General features: G+C 32.0%; 3 protein-coding genes across 6 annotated transcripts; 2 read left to right on the forward strand and 1 right to left on the reverse strand.

Annotated features, from left to right (window-relative positions):
• Positions 1-371: 371 nt before the first annotated feature.
• LOC143178193 (ubiquinone biosynthesis O-methyltransferase, mitochondrial-like) lies at positions 372-3,134 on the reverse strand. Of its 2 annotated transcripts, none has more exons than XM_076376715.1 (4): positions 2,853-3,134; positions 2,048-2,534; positions 1,800-1,980; positions 372-1,732 (listed from the first exon to the last, which is right to left on the reverse strand). In XM_076376715.1, the coding sequence occupies exons 1-4, from the start codon at positions 2,912-2,914 to the stop codon at positions 1,614-1,616; spliced, it is 849 nt and encodes a 282-aa protein (XP_076232830.1). In that variant the 5' UTR covers positions 2,915-3,134; the 3' UTR covers positions 372-1,613. The 2 variants fall into 2 exon arrangements, with proteins under 2 accessions (XP_076232830.1, XP_076232831.1); XM_076376716.1 differs by having other exon boundaries at positions 2,048-2,551.
• A 1,976-nt stretch (positions 3,135-5,110) lies between these two features.
• Mfs18 (major facilitator superfamily transporter 18) lies at positions 5,111-8,603 on the forward strand. Of its 2 annotated transcripts, XM_076376074.1 has the most exons (9): positions 5,113-5,660; positions 6,526-6,563; positions 6,702-6,872; positions 6,966-7,139; positions 7,416-7,545; positions 7,645-7,741; positions 7,829-7,994; positions 8,056-8,214; positions 8,277-8,603. In XM_076376074.1, the coding sequence occupies exons 1-9, from the start codon at positions 5,605-5,607 to the stop codon at positions 8,414-8,416; spliced, it is 1,131 nt and encodes a 376-aa protein (XP_076232189.1). In that variant the 5' UTR covers positions 5,113-5,604; the 3' UTR covers positions 8,417-8,603. The 2 variants fall into 2 exon arrangements, with proteins under 2 accessions (XP_076232188.1, XP_076232189.1); XM_076376073.1 differs by having other exon boundaries at positions 5,111-5,660; positions 6,526-6,872.
• A 760-nt stretch (positions 8,604-9,363) lies between these two features.
• On the forward strand, positions 9,364-22,352 carry LOC143177835 (uncharacterized). Of its 2 annotated transcripts, XM_076376072.1 has the most exons (9): positions 9,364-9,535; positions 10,529-11,021; positions 11,577-11,673; positions 12,187-12,899; positions 13,775-13,954; positions 14,785-14,824; positions 14,927-15,041; positions 15,122-15,858; positions 16,691-22,352. In XM_076376072.1, exons 1-9 carry the CDS (start codon positions 9,489-9,491, stop codon positions 16,753-16,755), a joined length of 2,487 nt encoding a protein of 828 aa, XP_076232187.1. In that variant the 5' UTR covers positions 9,364-9,488; the 3' UTR covers positions 16,756-22,352. The 2 variants fall into 2 exon arrangements, with proteins under 2 accessions (XP_076232187.1, XP_076232186.1); XM_076376071.1 differs by having other exon boundaries at positions 14,785-15,041.
• Positions 22,353-22,763: the final 411 nt, after the last annotated feature.

Consider the following 22,763-nt stretch of genomic DNA (forward strand, 5'->3'; position numbering starts at 1 on the left):
ATTTAAATAAATAAAATGTATTTAAATTTTTTTTCATTAAAGCATTATTTTTTGTTATTTTGTCCACAGATTTTTTTCATATCACATATCACTTAATCCAGTAAATACAAAAAGTCAATGTTACGTAACAAAAAAATCACAAGTTATGTAACTTTTGTTAAAGAAGTGTGACTTTGAGATGACTTTTTCAAATCTGTTCAATAGTTATGTTACTGCTATGTTCTATTTATATAACAAAAAGTTACAGAACATTGTGCCTACTATGTTACGTAGTATTTACATATTGTGCTGTGAGGGTTTGGTTACATAGCAGTTACGTAACAGTTACGTTTTCGTGCGGTAGGGATTAGGTCATTTTGACTTACAACACATCAATATACATCAAAATATTTAATTTTCTAAATACATACAGATCTATTTTTACATTTTCTCTTTTTATTATTTTTTCTTTCATTGTATTCGACACATTAATTTTCCTTTTTTAGTTATAAAATGTGATTAGTAAATGCATTTCTATATTTTAAATTGCTTTTTGTTAGTTGTGTTAGTTAATAAATTTTATACTTGATATTAAATCACTTTTTACATGGTACGAGTTCACCACATAGACACCCAGGTCACAGTGTTCAAATTAAATCACTTTGTTCTTTCCTATATCCGTTTGTGCTTTGTTAGTACTCTGGTTAATCGTGGTCTTCGACATTAATGGCGCCTACTCAAAATCTTATTGTTATTAAACTGTACCACTAGTCTACAAAAAGAAGGCTAGGTAAAAGAATGCTGAGTCTGATATTGTCTGTTTTGGCTGAAAGATATGACAAACATCAGCAACAGATCGTTGTTGAAAGCGGGGAATACCCTCTTGATCCCTATGCCTCCCGCTAGTTTTCTTCTTGTAGACGGACAACAGTACAGAGACCTGCATTGAATCTGTTGAAACTAGACCTGCTAGAAATGTAGTTAAGTAGAATTTCGAGCAACCGCCGCTAGTGTCAAAGGAATAGTAGAAGATCACGATTATGTAACTACGTAATTAAAGTATAACGTAATTTGAAATAGAATGTCAGAATGTCAATTAAATATCATGGTCCAAATAATCAGCGCTGCCTAATTGATTTCGTGAAGCCTAACTATAGTGGCGCTTGATCCCAGAATATAGCGTAAAAGCAGAGCCACTATAGTAGTGCGTGATCCTAGAACATCGCTTACGAAAAGCCCCTATACAGGATCATCAGATTATCTGTAGACCCTTCAAGCGTTGACAGCATTTATTCTAAATTTATTCTAAATGCTGTTAGCATTATAATCGCTGCCAATACTCATTAGACAGTTTCCAGTTAAACTGATAACTCTCTAGTGTAGTATTGCGATATGCCGGGACAAAAGTAGAAAAGTACAAGGAACTACAGGCAATGCAGTCGAAAGGTAGGCGATATCCCCACTTTTCTACTTTTGTCCCGGCATATCGCAGTACTGCTACAGTGGTGCGTAGTACGCAAAGGGTTTAACTACTTTTCTGGTAGGGCAAGTACAAGGTTACTCGAAATATCCTATATCGCTGTTATCGTGTTGTCTAGTCTTAATGGAAAAGTAAAACAACATACTCTTTATTACTATTCCTTTCTTTTGACTGCATGAAGTGCATAGGTTATTGCTGTTGATTTTGTCCAAACCCATTTTTGTTTTAGAGGATTGTAACACATTCCACGAATTAATTTTGTTTTGCAGCCACCTGTAAAAAAACAAATAATTTCACGCTGCAATTAATTTACAGATACTATTAATAAAAATTATTTTACATCTTTCTAGTAAACGTTGAGTTTCAGCTGGACTAATAAATTTGTTCCAATCATGAGTTCCTAGTGGGATTACTTTCAATACACGTTCAGCTGCAATGATACCTCCCAACCAAGAAGGTAAAGTCTTGTTAAATGTTGTAATAAATATTGAACCACCAGGCTGTGATACATCTACACAGTTCTAAGAAATAATCACATTTTTATATAAAGTCACTGAAGTTACTCTTGTTGCAGACATAATATTATACCTTTAAAAATAACTCTTTATCGTCTACATGTTCTATAACTTCTGAAGCTATTACAGCGTCATATTTATTTTTATTTTCACAAGCAAAATCTTCAACACTTGTTTCAATATAATTTAATTGGTCCTGTAAGCTGTCATCCAATATAGCGTGTTCTTTTGCGATTTTTATTAATTCTTTAGATACATCAATTCCAGTTACTTGAGCTCCCATTCTAGCTAATGGTTCCGTTAAGAATCCTCCACCACAACCAACATCTAAGATTTTAAGTCCTTCTAGTGGTAAGTGTGTACTTTCAATTTTAACTCCTGTATTCGCTAGACCATCTCGTACAAACTGTATTCTAAGAGGATTCAATGCATGCAATACACGCAAATCACCATTTATGTCCCACCATTTATTGCTGAATTTAGAAAGATGCTCTACATTTGCGAAATCAACAGTCGATCTTTTAATCCCATTTGACTTAGGGTCAATTTGTTCAGTCATTCTAAAATACAAATAACACTATAAATTTTTCTTTGTAAAGGTACAATTCCACTGAGGCAACACTAGGCAATTTGTAGCAAGCATGCCACAATATTGTTTAAGCATGTACAACAAATTTTACAATAATTGAAAAAATATTTAGGATTTTTCTAAACAGAATCACAATATAGTTTTCTAAATAATTTGTCAGGTATCGTAAGATGTGTATATACTATTTAACTTATAAAATATTGTGACACCTACAAATCATCTAGTGTTGTTTCAGTGGAAGTATATCTCAACAGCTCAATTTAGTAGAGTGCCAGATTAATTTACTTACTTGTTTTGAGTAACACTTCTCATGGATATAGACCGAATGGGCAAATACTGTAAAACTTTCATGATTGATTTTATAGGGTTATTAAATATGAGAAAAAATTTATCAAATGCAATACTAAATTTTTGCAAGTATCAAACCAAACAAACGTAAACGATGTATGAAGGGAAGAATACTGACTGTCACTGGTTGTAACCAACTGACTATGGCTATACATAATTACATATCTAATGACAAATGTATGTAAATTTGATTACGTTTGTTTATTACATTTAAAACCGGTATGAAAATGAAATCTGTTATCTGATGACCTTACAAGTGAGAGGGAGAACCTTTCAAATGATGTCAGAGTGGGGACGTGAGGACTGGGGGATTTTTACTAATCAGAGTTGGTGGGGCAATCGCCACTCGCCACCTCATTCTAAAACTTCCCCTTCTAACTTGTGACATCATCGGATAGCAGATTACAAATTTATCTCAATCACAAAACATGCTTCATTACAAAATCTTTCAGTGTGCTGTAATACTGCAATGAGTATTACTACAGAAAATCGGCTGTGGTATTGCCTTAGGGTACTGTAGATAGCAGGCACTGTATACATAGTTCCATTGATTCTGTCAGAACTAGATCTAGGGAGTACAGGGAATTTCGAATAAGCTTATGCCGACTTGCTCGAAACATAGTTCTGGAAACCTCGCTCAGATGTCCCCAGTGTTTAAATAAAGCTGGCGGGGATGTTTATTCGACGCGTAAACTGTCATACCGACATTCTATTTCAACTTAGGTTCTACTTTAATTCTGTAGCTCAACTGTTGTAAATCAGCAAATTTCTAATCTTTTTAACTAATTTTTTATGAATAAATATAATTTTCTTTACTTATTTGGCACAAATATATATATATTTTCTCTTTAATAAATTTAAGTTACAGAATATGTAACAGCCATGCAATGGGAAGTAGTTTACTGATGCAGAATGAAAAACTACTCTTTAAAAGTGATATAATTCCATTCTTATGGTTTATTGTTTCAGATAGAAATGTAGAAAGTATAAACATTAGTTTCTTAATTTTACAGTGATAAAAGAGTAAATGAATTATTTGAAGTGTTAACTAATTGGCACACACAGTAAACGATACATTCTTAAACCATGTTTCTAGCAAGTCGGCATAAACTTATTCGAAATTCCCTGCATACTCTAGATCTAGTTCTGACAGAATCAATGGAACTACGTGTACATACGATGCCTGCTATCAGCAATACCCTAAACTACATTCGATTTTTTCTAACACAATCATCTTTTCATGTGTATGTATATAAAGAATCTTTCTATTGTATCAATTATTTTCTACTTCTGACAGTTACATCTTTAATTATAAGTATGGTATTGATATTATAAAAGCATTTTCTAACCAATTTTTTAACCATACTTGGATAATTAAGGTACAAGATTTTAATTAAGAATTTATTTTACACTTTTATGCGTTACAAAAACGATTGTTGTAATCACGCTTTTCTTAGATATATTTTTTTTAATAAAATAACACGATTTATCTAAATAATACAAGAAATTTGATTATTGAAAAAAATATTATGTGCATGGCTCTTAGGGATCTTTGAGAGAGAGAGAGAGAGAGAGAGAGAGAGAGAGAGAGAGAGAGAGAGAGAGAGAGAGAGAGAGAGAGAGAGAGAGAGAGAGAGAGAGAGAGGATGTACTTACTTACATTCTATCTCTTTTTATAACTTCAATAGTAGTCTGCTGCTTCCAGGTATAAGCATATGCTCTAAGGAAAGTACAGATTGCAGCAGCTAGGGAATCAGATATGGGTTGCTGTGACGATTGTTAATTGATTGAAAATTATTTGTGTTTAAAGAAAAAGTAGCAAAGAAAAATGTGGGAGGATAAAGAATAATTGGTAATCTGTTGCAGGTCCAATTAGTTATTTTTATAATTTACTTTTTCAAATTGGCAAATTGTTGTCTAGGAACTTTTGACCAAGTAAGGACTGGTAACGCCAATTCACGTTGTTTGTCAAGATTTCAGTGCCTACATTTACAAAATCCCACAAAATCTAGTTTGGGCACTATCTTTTAGGTCCATTAGATATAGTAATTTTATTATAATTACTCAAGAAAATAGTCATTGTTTTCGTTAAATACTTATGATTAACAAATGAAGATTAAAATATAATTTTATTATTATTAGTTTTTGTTATTTTTACATCTAGAACGAATCATAGCTTAAGTCTTCTCCCATTTTCAAGTGAACACCCTGTATATTATATATAATATTGAAAAGACAACTTCATGTTATTGATTATGAATGAGTGAAGTTTTCAAACGATGCACCTCTACATTTATACATGGAAAAATTAAGATAACTATAAAAGTGAATAGTGTCGAATAGTTTAAAATAAGGCATACGTGGCTACATTTTATATCTGCCTCTCCTAAGTGATCTATATAGTATTTAATAACACTTATTTAAGAAAAATGATACAATATACTATTGTGAAATCATTGATAAACATTTATAAACAGTTAATGAATTACAATTTGACGAACCTAATCATGACTTAAACATATAAAGTCATAGCTACGTGGTAATTTTGAAATATTTGGAGGTTATTACACGTGTAACAATTTTAATTTTCTATCAATAATTTTCAATTGATGTCTTTAAGAATATGTAACTTCTGTGTTTCAAACATATTGAAACGGAAATAGTTTCTTACGATTAAAGAAACTTAATGAAAAATGCAAATACCTTTGAGTTTAATTCAAAATGAGAAAACAAATTCTTTTTGGTCCAGGTATTTGTCATATGTTAAGTGTTAAGAAATTGTATAGGATAGACTAAAATTTAGTGTACAAATAAGAAAATAATTCTATGCTTAAACTATATTAGGATGACAGAATATATTTTTTTTTATAGAAAATTTCCATTTCATGAAAAGTGATTTTGATATTTCGTTAAATATATATGCGTGTGTATGAAACTCGTCATAAATTTTGTTATGAATCATTAACTTTCTATCCATGTATATTTTTCATGTAATAAGTGATATAGATTTTATAGATCTTTAATGAAATAAATAATATCTTCATATTAATAAAACTTCTTAATAGCTCTAATGGAGTCATGTACAGTGAATAACTTATTTTTAAAATATTAAAAATAAAAATTTTGTAATATCTTAATTAGAAAGAAAGTAAATGTATATTCTTGGGAGTAAATAAACTATTATATATTGTATATAAAAAGGAATATAATAAAAATATAATGAAATCAATAGTGTCAAATTCAGTTCCTCTATGATTAATTTTTATTATAGTCAATTTTCAAAGCAATTCTGTTTAGAAATAAAACTCCGTATTGGAAATTGAAATACAAGATACTAATTTGTTTTCAAGAACAGAATCACTTTTTTAATATTTCTATTATAAATTTTTCTCTATCCTATATAAAATTTTGGAATAAAATTTTTTATTAGTAGTGTGCTATGTACTAGCATTTTTTTTATAAGGGAGAGTATGTTATCTTTACCAGCATCACTTCACAAGTAGATAATATGTTTCTTTTCAGATATATTTTGTTTTTGTTATAAGAAAAGTGCTAGTGTATGGCATCTTCAATTGTATATATGTTATAACTATAAATTATATATTTTATTGTAGGAAGGAAAGGAGAAAATGGTTTTTATCTTTATTATATGGTACGTGTCTCATATATGCTACAAGGACATCTGTTCCTTTGTTGATACCAATTATAAGTAAAGATAAACAATGGTCCAAACCAGATTCTGGAATAATATTATCTAGTTTTTTTTGGGGTTATACATTGACACAAGTAGCTAGTGGATATATTAGTGATAGGATCGGAGGCCAAAAGGTATTATGGATCTCTGCCATTGGATGGTCCATGACGACATATTTTATGCCAGAAATTATAGAATTCTTTTCAAAAAGTGATACATCTGTATTATTAGTAGCCACAGTGAGGACAATAAATGGAGCATTTCAAGGTAATTTTATAAGTTTAATAAGATAAATTTAATAATTTATAAAATGTGTATAAAAATATTCTTTTTCATAAATATGAAAATTATATGTTACAGGAATGCATTTTCCTAGTATGATAAGTTTAATCAGTCAGCGTCTGCACGAAACAGAAAGGGCATCATTTTTTAGTTTACTAACATCTGGATCTGCTCTTGGTACATTACTTACAGGTTCTCTAGGATCTTATTTACTAGAGAATTATAATTGGATGATAGTTTTTCGTACTTTAGGTAAAAAACAATTACGATAAAATGTTTTTATATAATTTAAATACATAATAATAATTCACATTTTCGACTAAAACATATAGTAACTCATAATTTACAGATAATAATCAGATTTGAAAGTATAGAATACTGCATGATCCATCAATAAAGTCTTAATTAATTACTTATAGTTGAATTTATAATAAATTCTAACATTATGAATAATCATACTAAATTTTACTAGTATTTAAAACTGATTACATGTATATGTTTTTGTTACTAACAAATTTATTAATATAGGAGGTTTAAGTTTGATATGGACACTTCTATTAAGTTACCACACTCTACCATTTAAGGAAAGAACAACTTCTAAATCAAGTACTGGCTACAGATTGCCTTGGTTGAAGCTTTTGAGGAAGCTTCCATTTTGGTAAATATTATGTATGCAATTAATTTTGATGTAGTTTTTAACAATAATTTTAGTATACAATTCTACAGCAAATGTAAAAATTCAAATTATAAATTTTAGGTCATGTGTCCTAGGCCATGCTTGCCAAAATAATTGCTTTTTTGTACTATTATCATGGATGCCAACATATTTTCATGACACATTTCCTGAAGTAAAGGTAAAATGGTTAATTAAACAATACTTCAATAGTTTTTAACTAATTTTATTTGATTATGTACTATTTCATTACAATTTATTTATTCAGAGCTGGGTTGTAAATATGGTGCCATGGTTATCAATGCTACCTTGTACATTTCTGGGCAAAGCTCTTTCTGAAAAAATAATAAAAGCAGGATATTCTGTCACAGCCACACGTAAAATAATTGAAACAATATGTTTTCTTACAGAAATTATAAGTCTACTATTTCTAGGTACGTATATAATATAGCAAAATAAAAGTAATTAGTAAAATTAAATTGAAAATAATTTCAGCAAAAGTGGAAACATTTCAAAGTGCAATAATTTGTCTTGCATTTATCATCGGCGGATCAGGATTTCACAATAATGCTATTGCTGTGAATCCTTCAGATCTTGCACCAAAACATTCTGGCAGTGTATTTGGATTAATGAACACTGTTGGTGCTATACCTGGTATGCAAAAAGTATTAACGTTCTATTTTGGTTTCATAAAAATTAATGAAGTTTTCTTTCAGGATTTCTTGGAGTATATTTTGCTGGACAGATTCTACACGTGACACACAGCTGGCCTGTCGTCTTTGTATTTATCGCCGTGATTGACATATTAGGATGTATAGTATATTTATTATTTGGTTCTGGCCAAGCAATCATATAAAAAATATCAATTATTCACATTTTTCTTTATTTTTTTTAGTTTTATCTAAATAAATACATTGTCTAAAATGCCTATGACTTTTCATTATATAAAATCATATAGATTATATGAATCGTAAAAGATAGAAATTGTAAAACATTAAAAATAAGAGCTATTAGTGACGCTTTCATATGAAGCCGCGAGAAGATTCGAGAATAGCCAATCCCATACATTTGTACATGGCTTTATAGTTTAAACATTTACTAAAAGAATTTATTCAAAACCAAATATTCTTTGATATTTTTTCCCTCAACTGAATTTATTTTCAAATTTAAAATCGATTTCAAACGAAATCCTGGTAATTTCCTAACTGATGACGTCCACATATTTTTTATTGCATCACAACGAAAGGCAATTGGTGGCATATTTTTGAATCGTAATTTTCTACCAATCGCTGCACACTCTCCAAGCACATTCATTACGTCAAACATTATAGTGTTATTTCAATCGATGACGAACGAAAGCGTGCCCAATACGACAGCTGGCTTGCGCGGCTGTCGCTCACATGTGATCGTTACCTTGTCGTAGAGTGGAGCAGCAAGTACTTGATGCCTTTTTTAACGCGAGCATGTGAACGGATCTCGAGACTCGATTTTTCGATTCGGAACGTCTAGTGAGAATTAGCATACGCAGCAGGGATAATTACGGAGGTGGAATTTTATTTTTAACGGGAGGGACGATCCCGGTCTTGTTTACGGAAGATTTTTGATGAACGCGCGTTTCGTTCGGCGACGCTCGTCGTTTTCGTCAATCGTTCAGTCGCGCCTGCCTTTGCCTGCTGCCGCGAATGTGGATACTTCACAGTGTGCTGTGCTACTGCTGCTGCTGCCGCCGCTGCTGTGCGTTTGATGTGCTCGCTACAACTGATCGCCCTCGGATTTTGACGAGATTCCCACGTTCGGGAACGTTTTAGAACTGGTTCGTTATTGTGCCAGACTCCACCGTGATTGTCACTTGATATCAACATCTGAGGCGCCAAAGCTGTCCGCATCGGCGCTTTCTTCAGCCCAAGTGGTATCAATGTTGTCTGGCAATGGTGTGTAAAGAGAACGTGGTATCATGGTTTGGGAATCTGTCCAGGTAATGGAAATATTGTTGGTCCCTACCGCGCCTAATGCAATACTCCTCTTTCCTTGCAATCAGCGTTCTATAATTCTCTTGTTCGCGATTTGATCGTGCGTTTTCTACCGTGACCTCTTCATTCTTACGCCAAATTTCGAGCTAACCAAAAAGAACATTCCACAACGATCTTTTATTTTAACTCTTTGTGACAGAAACGAGCGTGAATACTTTGGTAATTGAAAATTTACATGGATGTTATAATGATTATTCTGCATACATTATGTAGTTTATTACTACCCCCAATTTTGTAGGTGATTAAAATATAATTATGAAGTAATATAAAAACCATTCAAATTTTTTTTTTCTTTTATTTATAATTCGAATTCGATATATTGCTATGAAAATATTAGGGCAATATTCATGACTTTTATGACAAATTCATTCTACTGAAAATGTGGAAAATATATTAGTATAGTCCTACAAAATTAGCACAGTGGAATTAAAATGTGCATATGTTTCAATGAGCAACATAAATTGTTATCAAATTTTATAAAAGGTTATCCATATGTATGTACAGCATTTGGATATTTATAATCAGTCTTAATTAGTATAAAAAAAATTGATATTGCTGTATATTATTCAAAATGTAACAAATTTGTAATAGAAAAGTTATTTCGAAAATATTTTAGAGATTTATATTATTAATAATATATTTAGAAATTTTTGAACATATTCAATTATTTTATAAGTATTATTATAATTAAATTAAATTGTTTATAAGATTAGAGATGAATAATTTTTATTACATTGTCTTTTTCTTAATTTTTAGAAATAATTTTTTCTTATTCTTTTGTGCTGAAGTCTGTTATGATATTTGAGTAGTACTAAGGTTTAATTATCATTTTTATAGAATCTTATTCAGAACTACTTCTATTGAATATTTCATAGCAATGAAACATTATTTTAGTAGCATATATCACATTTATAATGTATATTTTTATGTATGTGCAGTTATAAACGTATCGATGTCATGTGCACGTTATTAAACATGTGTCTGCCATTTGAAGTACGATACCTTGGCACTTGTGTCGAGGATATTGGTAAAAGGGACTACAATGACCTGCGTGACACTGAACATCATGCAAATAGTGCCTCTGATCTTGCTGAGCTCACAACCTTAGGTGTGGCAGATAAACGCACACGAAGGAAACTTGCTCTGTATATGGCATTATTACATTCTTGCAATTATGCATGTGCAGTAATCTTGTACAAGAATCTATCAAATTTTGACTATCAAGAGATCTCTAACCTATTAAATGGGACCACCTTTACACCGGATGACCAGCCTCTTGAAGAACTGCTCTTATTGTACACAATGGCTTTGAATCATCCGGCATTTACATATGAGCAGAAGAGTGTCTTCGGTAACATTTATATAAAGCTTCAAGAAGAAGAAGCTCGTTTGAATCTTTCAAAGTCAAATTCGTCCTACAAACAGGCACAAGTACATATAAATTTTTAATTTAAATATATTTGCTGTATAGAGGGTGGTCCACTTAAATAAGGCCACTTACATATTTATTCTCATTGTGATGATATAAAAATTATTTGATTTAAAACTATTTTATTTGAGACTTTGAAAAAAAAAAATTTTTTTTGCAGTATATTGGAGCCTTCATACCATTTAAATTGCATATAAAATATTTATTGTGTCATCACAATTAGGGGAAAAAAAAAAAAAAATTAGGTGGCCTTACTTAAGTGAACCACCCTGTATAATATAAGTATAATATAGCTCATTATCTATATGGTTTTTATTGTTTTTTTTTCTATATTTATGTAAAAATAATAATTTAAAAAATTCATTCTTTTCACATAATTTTTTCATCTAAAGAAATTAAATGTTTTAAATATTTGTAAATTAAGAGTACAAAGGGTTAAAGTTGTATCATGGCTTTAATTAAATGTAACTTTTTTTAACTAGATTACAGAAATAGTACATATCTTATGAATAATTCATTTTTTAATTTTTTTACTAATTTGTTTTGTATAATAACAGGGTTGCACACCATGTGTGAATACAAATGAAAGGTTAATGGATTCTGAGATGCAGGGTGGTTGTTTAATGGCACCTCCTCCAATACAAACTTACCAAGGTATGCATTCTAAATATTTAATAACTAAATATGTATCTATACATGTGTGTATATGTATGTATGAATATATATGTATATATACAGAATCTCTTAATTATAGGTGTGAGAAAATCTAAGGAGTGATTTCAGATGTTAAAATAAGATGAAAATAAAGAATAATGAAATTGCGATTAAGTCTTTGTTTTTTAATTATAAACGTTTAAAAAAACACTATCATAGATACTGACATAAGGGGGTACTCGTTTCACACATCGGATTTGATCAATTAATTTCGTATAATTAATAAACAAATCGGAATTTCTTTATTATTGACTTTTGTTTTATCTTGATGTTTAATACGTTGACTGGCCATCATTTCGATTGGAGTGATCGGTATTCTGTTTCCAACGTCGACCATTCCAATTGAGAATCAATGTGTCAAAATCACTTCTTAAATCCTCATCACCCCACTTGTAAGCAAATACCCTACACATATGTTTATTTGTTAACATATTTTCTTCATACCATTTACAGGAGATCTAGCAATGAGGAATAATACCATGGTAACTGGAGTTCCTCCTGGTCTCTCTATGCCTCCACCTGGGTTATGCTTACCAACACCAGATCAAATGCCAATAGGATCAGGTGGTGCAACGCAGTACCTTCATCTTGGTTTTCCATCAGTAAATCATATGCCACCATGGACAGGTCAGGTTATGATGGGGAATCAACTGATGTATCATACAGGCGACATGTTGGCTTATCCACCTTCCCCCTTAGTCAGCCGTCAGTCGTCACCATCCCAGTCTCGATCTCCTAGTCGCAGCAATTCCCCAATGGGTCGTAGAAACAATACAATGCCGCGTACTTCTTCACAAGTGACTCAATCTACTTCAAACACGTTAACGTCAACGAGTGCCTCTAACAGCCAGACAAGTATCTCCAGTTCAAACACGAATTCTCTTCCTCCACTTCCTGCACTTGGTACGAACAGGAGTCATCCTAGTCAACCTTTGCTTCCATCACGCTCTGTTCCTTTACCTATCAGCAGTTCTACCACTTTCTCGCGACATAATAGCATAGAAAATACCCCTTCTACCTTAATTCCGGCAGTACCACAATCTAAACAGCCACCGCCACCACCACCACGACTGCGGTCTTCAACTTCTGGTGACTCTTTACGAGACACATTAGGGAAGGAAATGCCAAATTTCAAAAGCAACTTGCAGAATTTCTCTCTTGATGAGGTGAGATAGCAGAATTCTAAAATATTAAGAATTTTGAACAAAATATTGCGTAATTGACCTTTATTTTAGACAATAATATTAATATGTTGACTGCCGATCAGGACAGTCGGTGTTGAAAGCAGAAGATTGATCACGCCAATCGGTGCGATCGACAGTCAACGTGTTAATTATTTAGAACAAGATAGAACAAATTTTTCTTCTAAAAGTATGCTCGCAAATACTTCATTCAAGAGATATTAACTTCTAAAGTTATAGGAATGTAGGAATGAATAACTTCGAAATAATCTAGGTTTATTCTATTTACTGGTAAAGAAAAATGTGATTATCACATACTTTGTTCAAAATGACTGTCTCCAACCCAGAGAGAAGCATGGCACCTATCAGTAAGAGGTGTGCTAACTTACTAACTAGTAAGTAGCTGTCTGATACTATAGACTATATCAGTATACCCATTGGTAGCTATTGAAGCATTCAGTAAATTAATAGTTATTTAACCCTTTGAACTTGGAGGTTCTGATTTTCCATTCATTTTGTCCCCTCAAAGGGGTCATCCGAGTGTAAAGGGTTAATATAAGTGAAAGGAGCTTTGTTTACAATGCAAAGAGAAACATATTAGTAACTTTCGATCTTCAAAACAGAGATATTTCTATAACTTTAAAAATCAATATCTTTTCACAAGTCGTTTGCGAACATACTTCTAAAGGAAAAAATTATTAGTTTTATGGTCCCAAACTCATATCTCAAGTTTGGCCATTTAATCTTGGAACACTCTGTAGGAATATGACTTTTAATACTTTTGTAATTAAGTCATATAATTTAACATTATATAACAGACTATACAATTTGCTACATTGTCTACAATATATTGTATACAGATACGGAGGATGAGTGATGAAGATTTGAGAGATATTGGACTAACACCAAATGCAGTGGGTCAACTACGAAGTATAGTTAAGAGTCAAGCAAGCAATGGTTTAAATCAAATTAATAGTGACAAGAAGTTAGATAATACTTCTAGTACAAGTCATTCAGTCGTAGATCCAATTGAAAATGAGGTAATAATAAAAACGTAGATTTAAAATACAATAGCGAACAAAAGTTTCAGACCTCTCGGTCGAAAAATTGTGAATTTTTGATTTGCTATAACTCCATGAAAAGAAGACTTATTTTAAAGAGTTAACTCTCTACTTTTATACTTCTAAGTTAAATGTCTTCGAACATTTAGTATGATGTTTTCATACGAGTAAGCGATCGGAAAAGTAAAGATAGCTTTTCTCTAAAAGATAAAAATGCAAGTGGTTGCTTTTTTCTTAAACAATTTTTTTTAATCCAATTTAAATCAACATGAATTTCAAAAGGAGTGACTTCTCTTTTCAATAATCTTTATAAAAGTTGATTTACGATATTTTGTTACTGTTGGATTCCACTTTGAGTGAAGTGTATCGCTGACACTGGAATATTCAAGATAAAAATTAATTTCTACAGCAAAAAAATTCTACAGCAACTGTTATGGGAGTCATTGCAAAAGCAAGGCTCCGATCTACAAATTTATGGTAATTTGAATAGTGAAAACAATTTTTTATGAAAACTGAAGCCGTTTTATTTTTTATAATTTTTTTTAGAGGAAAACTATTTCCTCTTTATGGCTAGCTTCTTAATGTATAAACACCTTCAAGGAAATTCAACTTAAAAAAATTGGAAAAAGAGGATTCCTTTTTGAAATAATTCTAGAAAGATTGTTGTACAACTTCTTTCGAAGAAGTCATAGCAGTTCAAAAATTGAAAATGTTTCAGCCTATGGTCTTAAATTTTTATCCGCTACTGTATGTTAACATATAGCTTTTTTGCATTCCGACATAAAAATGATTAAACAATTTGTATGCAGGCTATGCCAGGAATGGAGATGTTGAATGATAGTCAAAGCAGTAAGTCAATCCCATTACAGGAACAGCATCCAACGATGCATCATCATCATAATCATGCAGCTACTCCTAATTTACGGCGATATCCTACTATGCCACCATTAGATCCTGCGCAAATACCAATGTATCCTGCACCGCCACCCATGTATGCTGCACAAAACGCTCCATGTTATGCCTGTCTTACGTTACCTGTTGCTGGGGTACAAAATCGATATTCAAGGTAAAAATAAAATAAACACTTCATTATTTCACTTTATATTCTGAGGTTCCTTAAAGTGACATAATTTTAAAATATCTTAGGTGCAATGCTCAACACGTATATTGTTTGGCACAATTGCAAGCCTTGAGGTTAGACCCCGAAAGCAATAGGCACTGTTCTCAGAGCAGCAGTTCTGATAGTACTGGTAGCAGATCTCCGCCAGAAACTCCCCCAGCAGCACCGTGGGTGAGCGGAAGTGAAAATAACGCTCCGCCAGTTACCGATCACCTTAGCTCTGCACCGGTGCATTCTACGAGTGCAGTGTCACATCCAACATCTCAGCAGCCTATACAGTCAGTCCCAGAAAGGCAACGTACTAGAAGAAATCAGGCGCACGTGATGCGTCATAAGAATCAAATGGTGAATGGCGGTGGACCACCGAATCTTTCACAGTGCGTTTCTTTTCCCGCACCGCCGTCGCATTCGCAGGTCACTTATTTGCCGCATGGTCACTTCTCGGCTTTAAGACCGAGCAGTGGTATCTATTCTAACTTCTCACATGGACCGTATGCAAGACCAGCTTATCCGACCACGTATCAACCGAACGGTGAAATGATGTATCCGTATCCTGGACATCCATCATCGGGTGGAACACCCCCACCGCCTCCGAATGCTGCCGCAACACCAGTACAAGCACCGTATATGCCACCTACTCCGGTTGTTACGTACGCACCAGCTGCCGTCCCACCAACGAAAATCTCGTGTTACAACTGTGGTAGTAGTAGTCATCTTGCAGTAGACTGTAAAGATCAAACTATGGAAGATCTTACTAAGAAAGGTAACTTTTTATTGTTTTGTGTTATAACGATTGATTGCAGGGATCGAAATAAACAGTTATTTTTTATTTCCAGAACTATTTTGTTCAAACTTATATCTTTTTCAAAAGAATCTGTTTCCGTAGGATCGTTATGAAAGGAACGTTTTTAAAAAAGTTTTTGTGGAACAGATACTAAATATTTTGTAACTATACATATACTATGTACTGAATAATATTCGATCGTTTTACAATGATTGAAAATTTTTTTATTGAACAAAATATTTGTTTCTGTTTCAGAAAAATTTTTATTTTTATGTTTTGTAAGTTCTAATTAGACTAGAATTTTTATTTTAAAAAACCTTTTTTATCTGTCCTCATTGGAACTTATAATGTTAAAAAAGTTCCACTGCATATGTTGTAAATAGAACTGATTAAAAAGTTCCATCATTTTTACGATCCCTGATTGATTGTAATATGTGTGATACCTTTTTTTAAATATTATATTAAATCAAGAGTGATACAGTATAATGATGTTTGCATAACTGTTACAAGTGTGTAACCTTATCGCAGCAACTATCAAGTGAAGTAGAGTTTCAGGAACTGGCAAATAGATTGGAGGATAGGATGAAAAATATTAAATGTAAATGAAAGACAGATATACTGTTATAAAAACTGGGGGAAATACATTGCGACTGTTCTTTAAGCAAACCTAGCAGAAACTAAGCAGATGCCACTGTATATCTAATAGAATGATTCTTTTTTTGTTAAATTGTTGTCATTGTTGATTTAATGGAAATAATTCATAGTATGCTCATTAATACATTTTTCTAATCTTACAATTTTTTTATTTCAGCTCAGTATCGCCTAGACTACAGCATAATGAAACAACCTGGAGAGTGTCCAAGTTCTGACAAGTGATCCCCTGCCACGGACTATCCAACAATTTACCACTATTATTACTACCATAATTGTCATTATCATTCCCATTGCCACTATTACCACGATCCCGTCGCAGCAATACAACCCAAGAACCGTTCAAAAGATGACTGCTATCGTTCCTTGTGCAAGTTTTCGGTGATTTTTGTAGACATCCCTTATATTCAGGACGACGATTTTTTAACAGAGGACGTTTCGCGATTCACAGTACCAGGTATACTTTTTACAAGTTCTTATTTATGATAGTAATTATTCTTAACTCTGATTGTAAAAAGATGTAGAGTCGTGTACAAAGGGGAAAAACGAAAAGTATAACACAGAATGCAATATTCTTACCTAAGTTTTTAGAATACATTTTGAAAGGTTTGCGTTAGGTATTGACTCGCGTCTTTCCAATGATACCTGTGGGCTATTTACCCTGACTCCATTTCTCCCTGTGTCTCTAGTAACTAGCCATAAACGAAATGCAAAGATAAAAAAACGATGCATTGTGCTCTGATTAGGTGAAACTACCATGTTTGACTATATTTATCATTGATACTTTTACTTCTACTAGTATGTCTACTACCACTATTACTACTACTACTATTAAACTATTACTATTACTTCTACTATCGCTACTGCGCCACGACGTTTTTATGTATATATATTTTCTCAATTCTTACGTGCGCTATGTTTGAACGAGTGCAAAAACGAATGGTGGGAACGAAATAAGTAGAAAACAAAGTTACAAAAAAATAAAGAGTGAATGCACATAATAGAGAGAAAGACAGAAAGAAAGAGGAAGAAAGAATGAGAGAACAACAAACCATAAGTGTTCGATCATCTAGCTGCCGTTGCGCTCCTGTGTGTATAAAACTACAAACATACGCCACTCATTTATTAACTTACAAATAGTTAGTTAGGTAACAATAGTTCTCATCCTATTTATACAAATAGTCATGCAATCATACGCAACTTAAGCAATTTTGTACGACTTTTATTGATCGCCCATCTTTTTTAAGTATAAGCAATGTGTTACATGCGTTTAGAATCTTAGTGAATAGTGAAACAAAGGGAAAGAGTAATGATTTGAATATGTGCTAACGTATAGGTATGAGTGGAGTGGCAATCCACGTTGTACTAGCCTGGTCAACAAGTTGCTACTGCATTTAAACCAATTCTTGATTGAAAACATCATCGATGAGTGTTAATCTAATTCTACTAGAGTGTATAATTTGACAGGTCCTTGGCTATTTCCCATACTTACGATGGTTCGTACTTTTTAATCGTAAGGCTCTCATACTATAAATCTGATCTATGTGAAAAGTAGGTCTTAGATATCTAATAATAAGGGATGAAAAGTTATAAAAATGAACGAGAATGAATATGTATGACTTTGGATACGTATGCATTTAAGAACTTCCTTTCAATAATTTCTGGGTATAAAGAGTTTCTCAGGTACTTTTTTGGTCGATAATGTGTTAAAGTCAGTATCTTTTAAGAATGAAAATTTCATTTTATGTACCAAATGAAAATTAATAGTCCGTGATTTGTAAATTATATTCGAATTTCATTTGCTAGTTTTATTATACTTATAACATTGACTCATTATGATGATATTATTTTTCGTACATTACTCTTTACAGCATGGAAAATATTTTCTAAATGTTTTTTAAAAGTGTAAGTTCTTTAAACTCCAAAGAAAGCCAAAAATTAATTATATATTAATGACTTACCAAATCATACATAATATTAAAAAAAGAAAAAAAAACATAAATTTGTAGATCAGTTAAATCGTTACAATTTAAGACACATTGTACTCACTATATATTTGTCAAATTTTTGTCAATTTGTTGTAAGAAATTCAATGATGCAATTGCTGGAACATGATTCAGTGTCTACGTGACATTTAGTAAAAGTGCCATTTTTGTCTAAATATCCAGTGTCTTTATACCGGTCTACTAAAGAAGATGCAAAGGTTGATGTTTATCTTGCCGTTACCATTAGTAAATAATTTTTGAAAACTACCTGAGAAAAGTTTCGAAGTGGCTGTGACCGATGAGAAGTTCATGAAATTTATATTAAAGGTGTAAACAAGAACACCACAACTTCGTAATAGGAGTAAATTTTTTGGTATTCGCAAGCACTGTGTCTTCGTGTAGCGTGCGTAGTGACAAAGTTCGCCTAAGCAAAGTTTATGGAAAGTCTCGTTTATATTGTGTCATAAATGTAGTTGTGTTGCTTGACAAGAGCAAAAAGATAACACAAAGGTTTTGCGAATTATATGTGCTTCAATTATATAAAACAAAGGAGTCTGACTTTATGGCATATATTAAATTAATTGAATATAAAGTGATTGCAGTCGTTTCGCTCGAATACTTAAAGTCAATCATATGTGGGGTAAATTATTTCAAAGTTTTCTTTTACAAATATTATTCGATCATTTATTGACGCATTTCTAATGAACTCTGTAAGTAATTTGAAAAGAAATGAACCCCACTTTGCCAGGCAGTAACAAGTCGTTGTTAAATAAGCGATATTTTAATATTGTAATCACAAAGAGTCGCGTTATCAAAAGTAATAGTAATTATTAAAACCCACCACTTTATTGCTGTTTACTTTTTATTACTGTTGATATTAGAAGCCAACGAGTTTGTTTCACTATACTATCATTGGCAATAAGATGAACGCGATATTTCTTGTATTAATTATTAAGCAATATTTCCCAGTGGAAAACTTATACACATTTTCTTGAATGTTAGGGTATAGTATTAATGTTGTAAGCAGCAATAAAGTAGTTGTATACTTTTGTTGCTAATTAGCAATTGTACATAAAGAATAAGAGTCGTAAAATAACGGCTCAGCAATAATGTCATGCCTAATGACATGTTGTATTATATGACTGTTATTTAACGAGAAATTCTATTATAATGAATTTAACTAAGGAATTATTGTTCTTATTATATCAATTACATTCAGTTTATTGCATTTCATGAATTTAATTATGTTTACTCAGTATCATCTGATATTTTATGGGCATAGAATTCTCAAATTTCTGTTTTTCTATAGAACTCTCGCAAATTTTCAATCGTCAATAATTTGTATTGATCACTGCCATGAAGCGGTGTAAGATAATTGTTCATTAGCTGTTATTGCATACTGCAGGAGTGTTATTTGTTAGAATCGAGACTCCTTTGTTTAGCAAATCTTGCACGCATTTAAGCTAGTGGAAAATCTGATGATGGAGCGAAAATAATGAGTTGTGCTTAATGCGGTCGACCTGTGTTCGAGTTCGAAAAAAAGTTCAAATGCTCTTGATCAAATCAGTATTATAACTAAAAGAATCAAAAGTCAAAGAACCATATCACTGGAAAAGCGGAAGCCGTAGAAACAGGAATGTGAGAGATTAATAGTAATAATACTTATAATGAAACTTTAATATTAATTATAGTAATTATAATAATGACAAATTATATATTCGTAACGAAGTAGAGATGTAAAATTTCCGGAAAGATTCGATTGTCTAATGGATAAGAATCGCTTACGTTTTTTCTTTTCTTCTGTTTTGGAAAATTTCGATTACCGATAAAAAAAAAATAAAAAAATTGCTTGAACGTTACCATATATACATTTTTTTAATATTTAACCTTGGTTGTTTTCGTAATTTGCTATCTCATCATTCAATTAGTTTTAGTGATAAATGTTTGTATTACTAATTACTGTTAGCACTTCTAACCAGTTTTATTAACGCGTTTATTCTTTAGTCACAAGCAGTTATTTGCGTTTCTTTTCTTGCTTTGTATCGATTTGTCGACAGAGTTAAAACGCACGTAATAACAAAGTCAAAAATGCAAATAATTAGTTTTACATTTGGATTGTGAATATTTAACTCTGCATAGCTCCTTCTCTTTCTACAGTGTGCTCAATAACAGGTGTTAGAAATTTTATTAGGTAAATCTATATCTAAAAGTAGGACGAAAGTTAGGAATAACAAAATTGCGTTTAAAGTTCCTTTTTAAAGTTATTAATTGTTAAGAACATGCCTAAAATTCGCGTGAAATGTGTCTGACTTGGAATTTGTTCTACTGACCACTGTGTCTGGCCTGGCTAGTATAGGTAGACAGTAGAGTAAATCCCAAGTCAGACACAGTGGTTAGTAGAATAACTCCAAGTCAGACAACTTTTACGCTTATTTTAATAATTTTCTCAATAATTAATAACTCAAAAACGAAGCCTAAAACGTAATTTGGTTTCTCTGTATTTTTGCTTTATTTTAACATGTAGAATCAACCTTTAAAATTTCTGACATCTGTTATCAAACATCCTATATAGCAATGCAATATATGTATTAATAAACTACAAATTATATGTACAAAAAAAAATTCACGATGCAAGTAATAAAACTTTCTCGATACTTTACATCTCTAATATGAACGAACAGGATTGTCTCCTCGATGAAACTACGAAACGAAGTTTTAAAAAGCGAGAAAAGAACAGGACGTAAAAAAAGGGCTAAAGCTGTGTGTATCTTTCTTTTTTTTTTTTTCCCTAACGGTTTTTGGACATACAGGGGTGTAATTGAGCAGCGATTGAGATTGTACAGAGAACGTTAGAAGTAAACAGCGGAAAGGAGAAATCTAACGAAATAACGCATATGCAGACAAATCTGATGTGCAATGAGGAGTTACGCAGTTATATGTACATGCATTCGCAGCCACTTATCGAGAAACCGTTGGCATAGTGACTTAAAAGCGCTTACAATTACGATGTACATTTATCGAGTTCCGCGAGTGGAGCTCGCTTTACAATGATAATGTTTGCACGAGGCGACCGTCGATTCGGAGGGTTTGCCCAAACAACCGTGACATACGAAGACAATACGTGCTTTGAACGAGGAAGGGAAAACGTACATAAAAAGTCGAAAAAAAAAAGGAAAAAAAAATATAGCACGAGACGCGCAGTATGATATAATACTGTCATGAACGAATTGTCATTCGAAAGAAGCAAGAAAGAAATAGAGATATATCGTTTCTAGACGAAAATTATTAAAAGTGAATCGATCGGGAGAGAATGTGCAAGGATGGTTAAACGTATGAATGTATTTGCGATTTTTCTCGAGTGAGAATGGTAAAGAAAAAAAAATACTAAAAAAAAAAAGAGTTTTAGAATGCACTCTGTGCGAGATGAAATTCATTTGGTTTTATGGGACGGTCGCTCGTGCGAGAAGATCACGTCTTTCGTTACGACGACGAATAGTATCATCGTGGTACGGAAAGTGTAAGAAGAAAAAAACAGAAAAAAAAATATGAAAACGAAAAAAAATCTATACGAGAGTTTGTGCCACTCTATGTCATGTACATAAAACAAAAAAAATACAGTACGAATGAGAGAGAATGTATGGAGCGTGGGTATGCATGAGACACAGTATGGTAGTAAAAAGAAGAAAGATTTACATACAAATATGTGATGTGTATATACACTATATATATTGAGATATATAAATATTGAGATATATTTGTAAATTCTGTTATCTGAATGCATTATAAATATTTTAACCTCCTGTAATGAAATATTTAATAAAAAACGTTACCAACCAATTCGCTTGTAACTTTCGTCGGCGTGTTTAGGGTACGCCAATTTCAACAAGATATATTTTCTTTATGTATAAAGATACAACGCTATTCGTTGTTATAATTATGATTACTTTAAAGTAATTACTGTTAATTGATATTCTTAGAATTTTGTAATTATATTTACATTTTTTAAATTATATTGATATACAGTTGTCCCACGCAATTGAGATTAGTGATATTTTATGAACGATCGCAGACAGCGAAAAGTATTAGAAAACAAAGCACTGCATCTCACTCAATATCAATATTTGAGATACACTGATGCACAAAAGTACATAAAATGTATTTTGGAAGGCATAACATTAATACCAATATGTGCCTCAGTTTTGAGACATTTAACTTTGCATTGTAGTATTCTTTTTATTTAGTTTATAA

Source organism: Calliopsis andreniformis, chromosome 4, assembly GCF_051401765.1.
Source record: "Calliopsis andreniformis isolate RMS-2024a chromosome 4, iyCalAndr_principal, whole genome shotgun sequence".
Classification (NCBI taxonomy): Eukaryota; Metazoa; Arthropoda; class Insecta; order Hymenoptera; family Andrenidae; genus Calliopsis; species Calliopsis andreniformis.

Excerpts from the sequence above, each read along its gene's own strand:
- LOC143178193 (XM_076376715.1), bottom strand. The coding sequence starts at position 2,914 with ATGAAAGTTTTACAGTATTTGCCCATTCGGTCTATATCCATGAGAAGT. Across the intron at positions 2,535-2,852 it reads AGAAGTGTTACTCAAAACAA|AATGACTGAACAAATTGACC; the intron begins GTAAGTAAATTA and ends TTTGTATTTTAG. Across the intron at positions 1,733-1,799 it reads TCAACGTTTACTAGAAAGAT|GTGGCTGCAAAACAAAATTA; the intron begins GTAAAATAATTT and ends GTTTTTTTACAG.
- Mfs18 (XM_076376073.1), top strand. The coding sequence starts at position 5,605 with ATGCAAATACCTTTGAGTTTAATTCAAAATGAGAAAACAAATTCTTTT. Across the intron at positions 6,873-6,965 it reads AATAAATGGAGCATTTCAAG|GAATGCATTTTCCTAGTATG; the intron begins GTAATTTTATAA and ends TATATGTTACAG. Across the intron at positions 7,140-7,415 it reads GATAGTTTTTCGTACTTTAG|GAGGTTTAAGTTTGATATGG; the intron begins GTAAAAAACAAT and ends TTATTAATATAG.
- LOC143177835 (XM_076376071.1), top strand. The coding sequence starts at position 9,489 with ATGGTGTGTAAAGAGAACGTGGTATCATGGTTTGGGAATCTGTCCAG. Across the intron at positions 11,022-11,576 it reads CGTCCTACAAACAGGCACAA|GGTTGCACACCATGTGTGAA; the intron begins GTACATATAAAT and ends GTATAATAACAG. Across the intron at positions 15,042-15,121 it reads GTACAAAATCGATATTCAAG|GTGCAATGCTCAACACGTAT; the intron begins GTAAAAATAAAA and ends AAAATATCTTAG.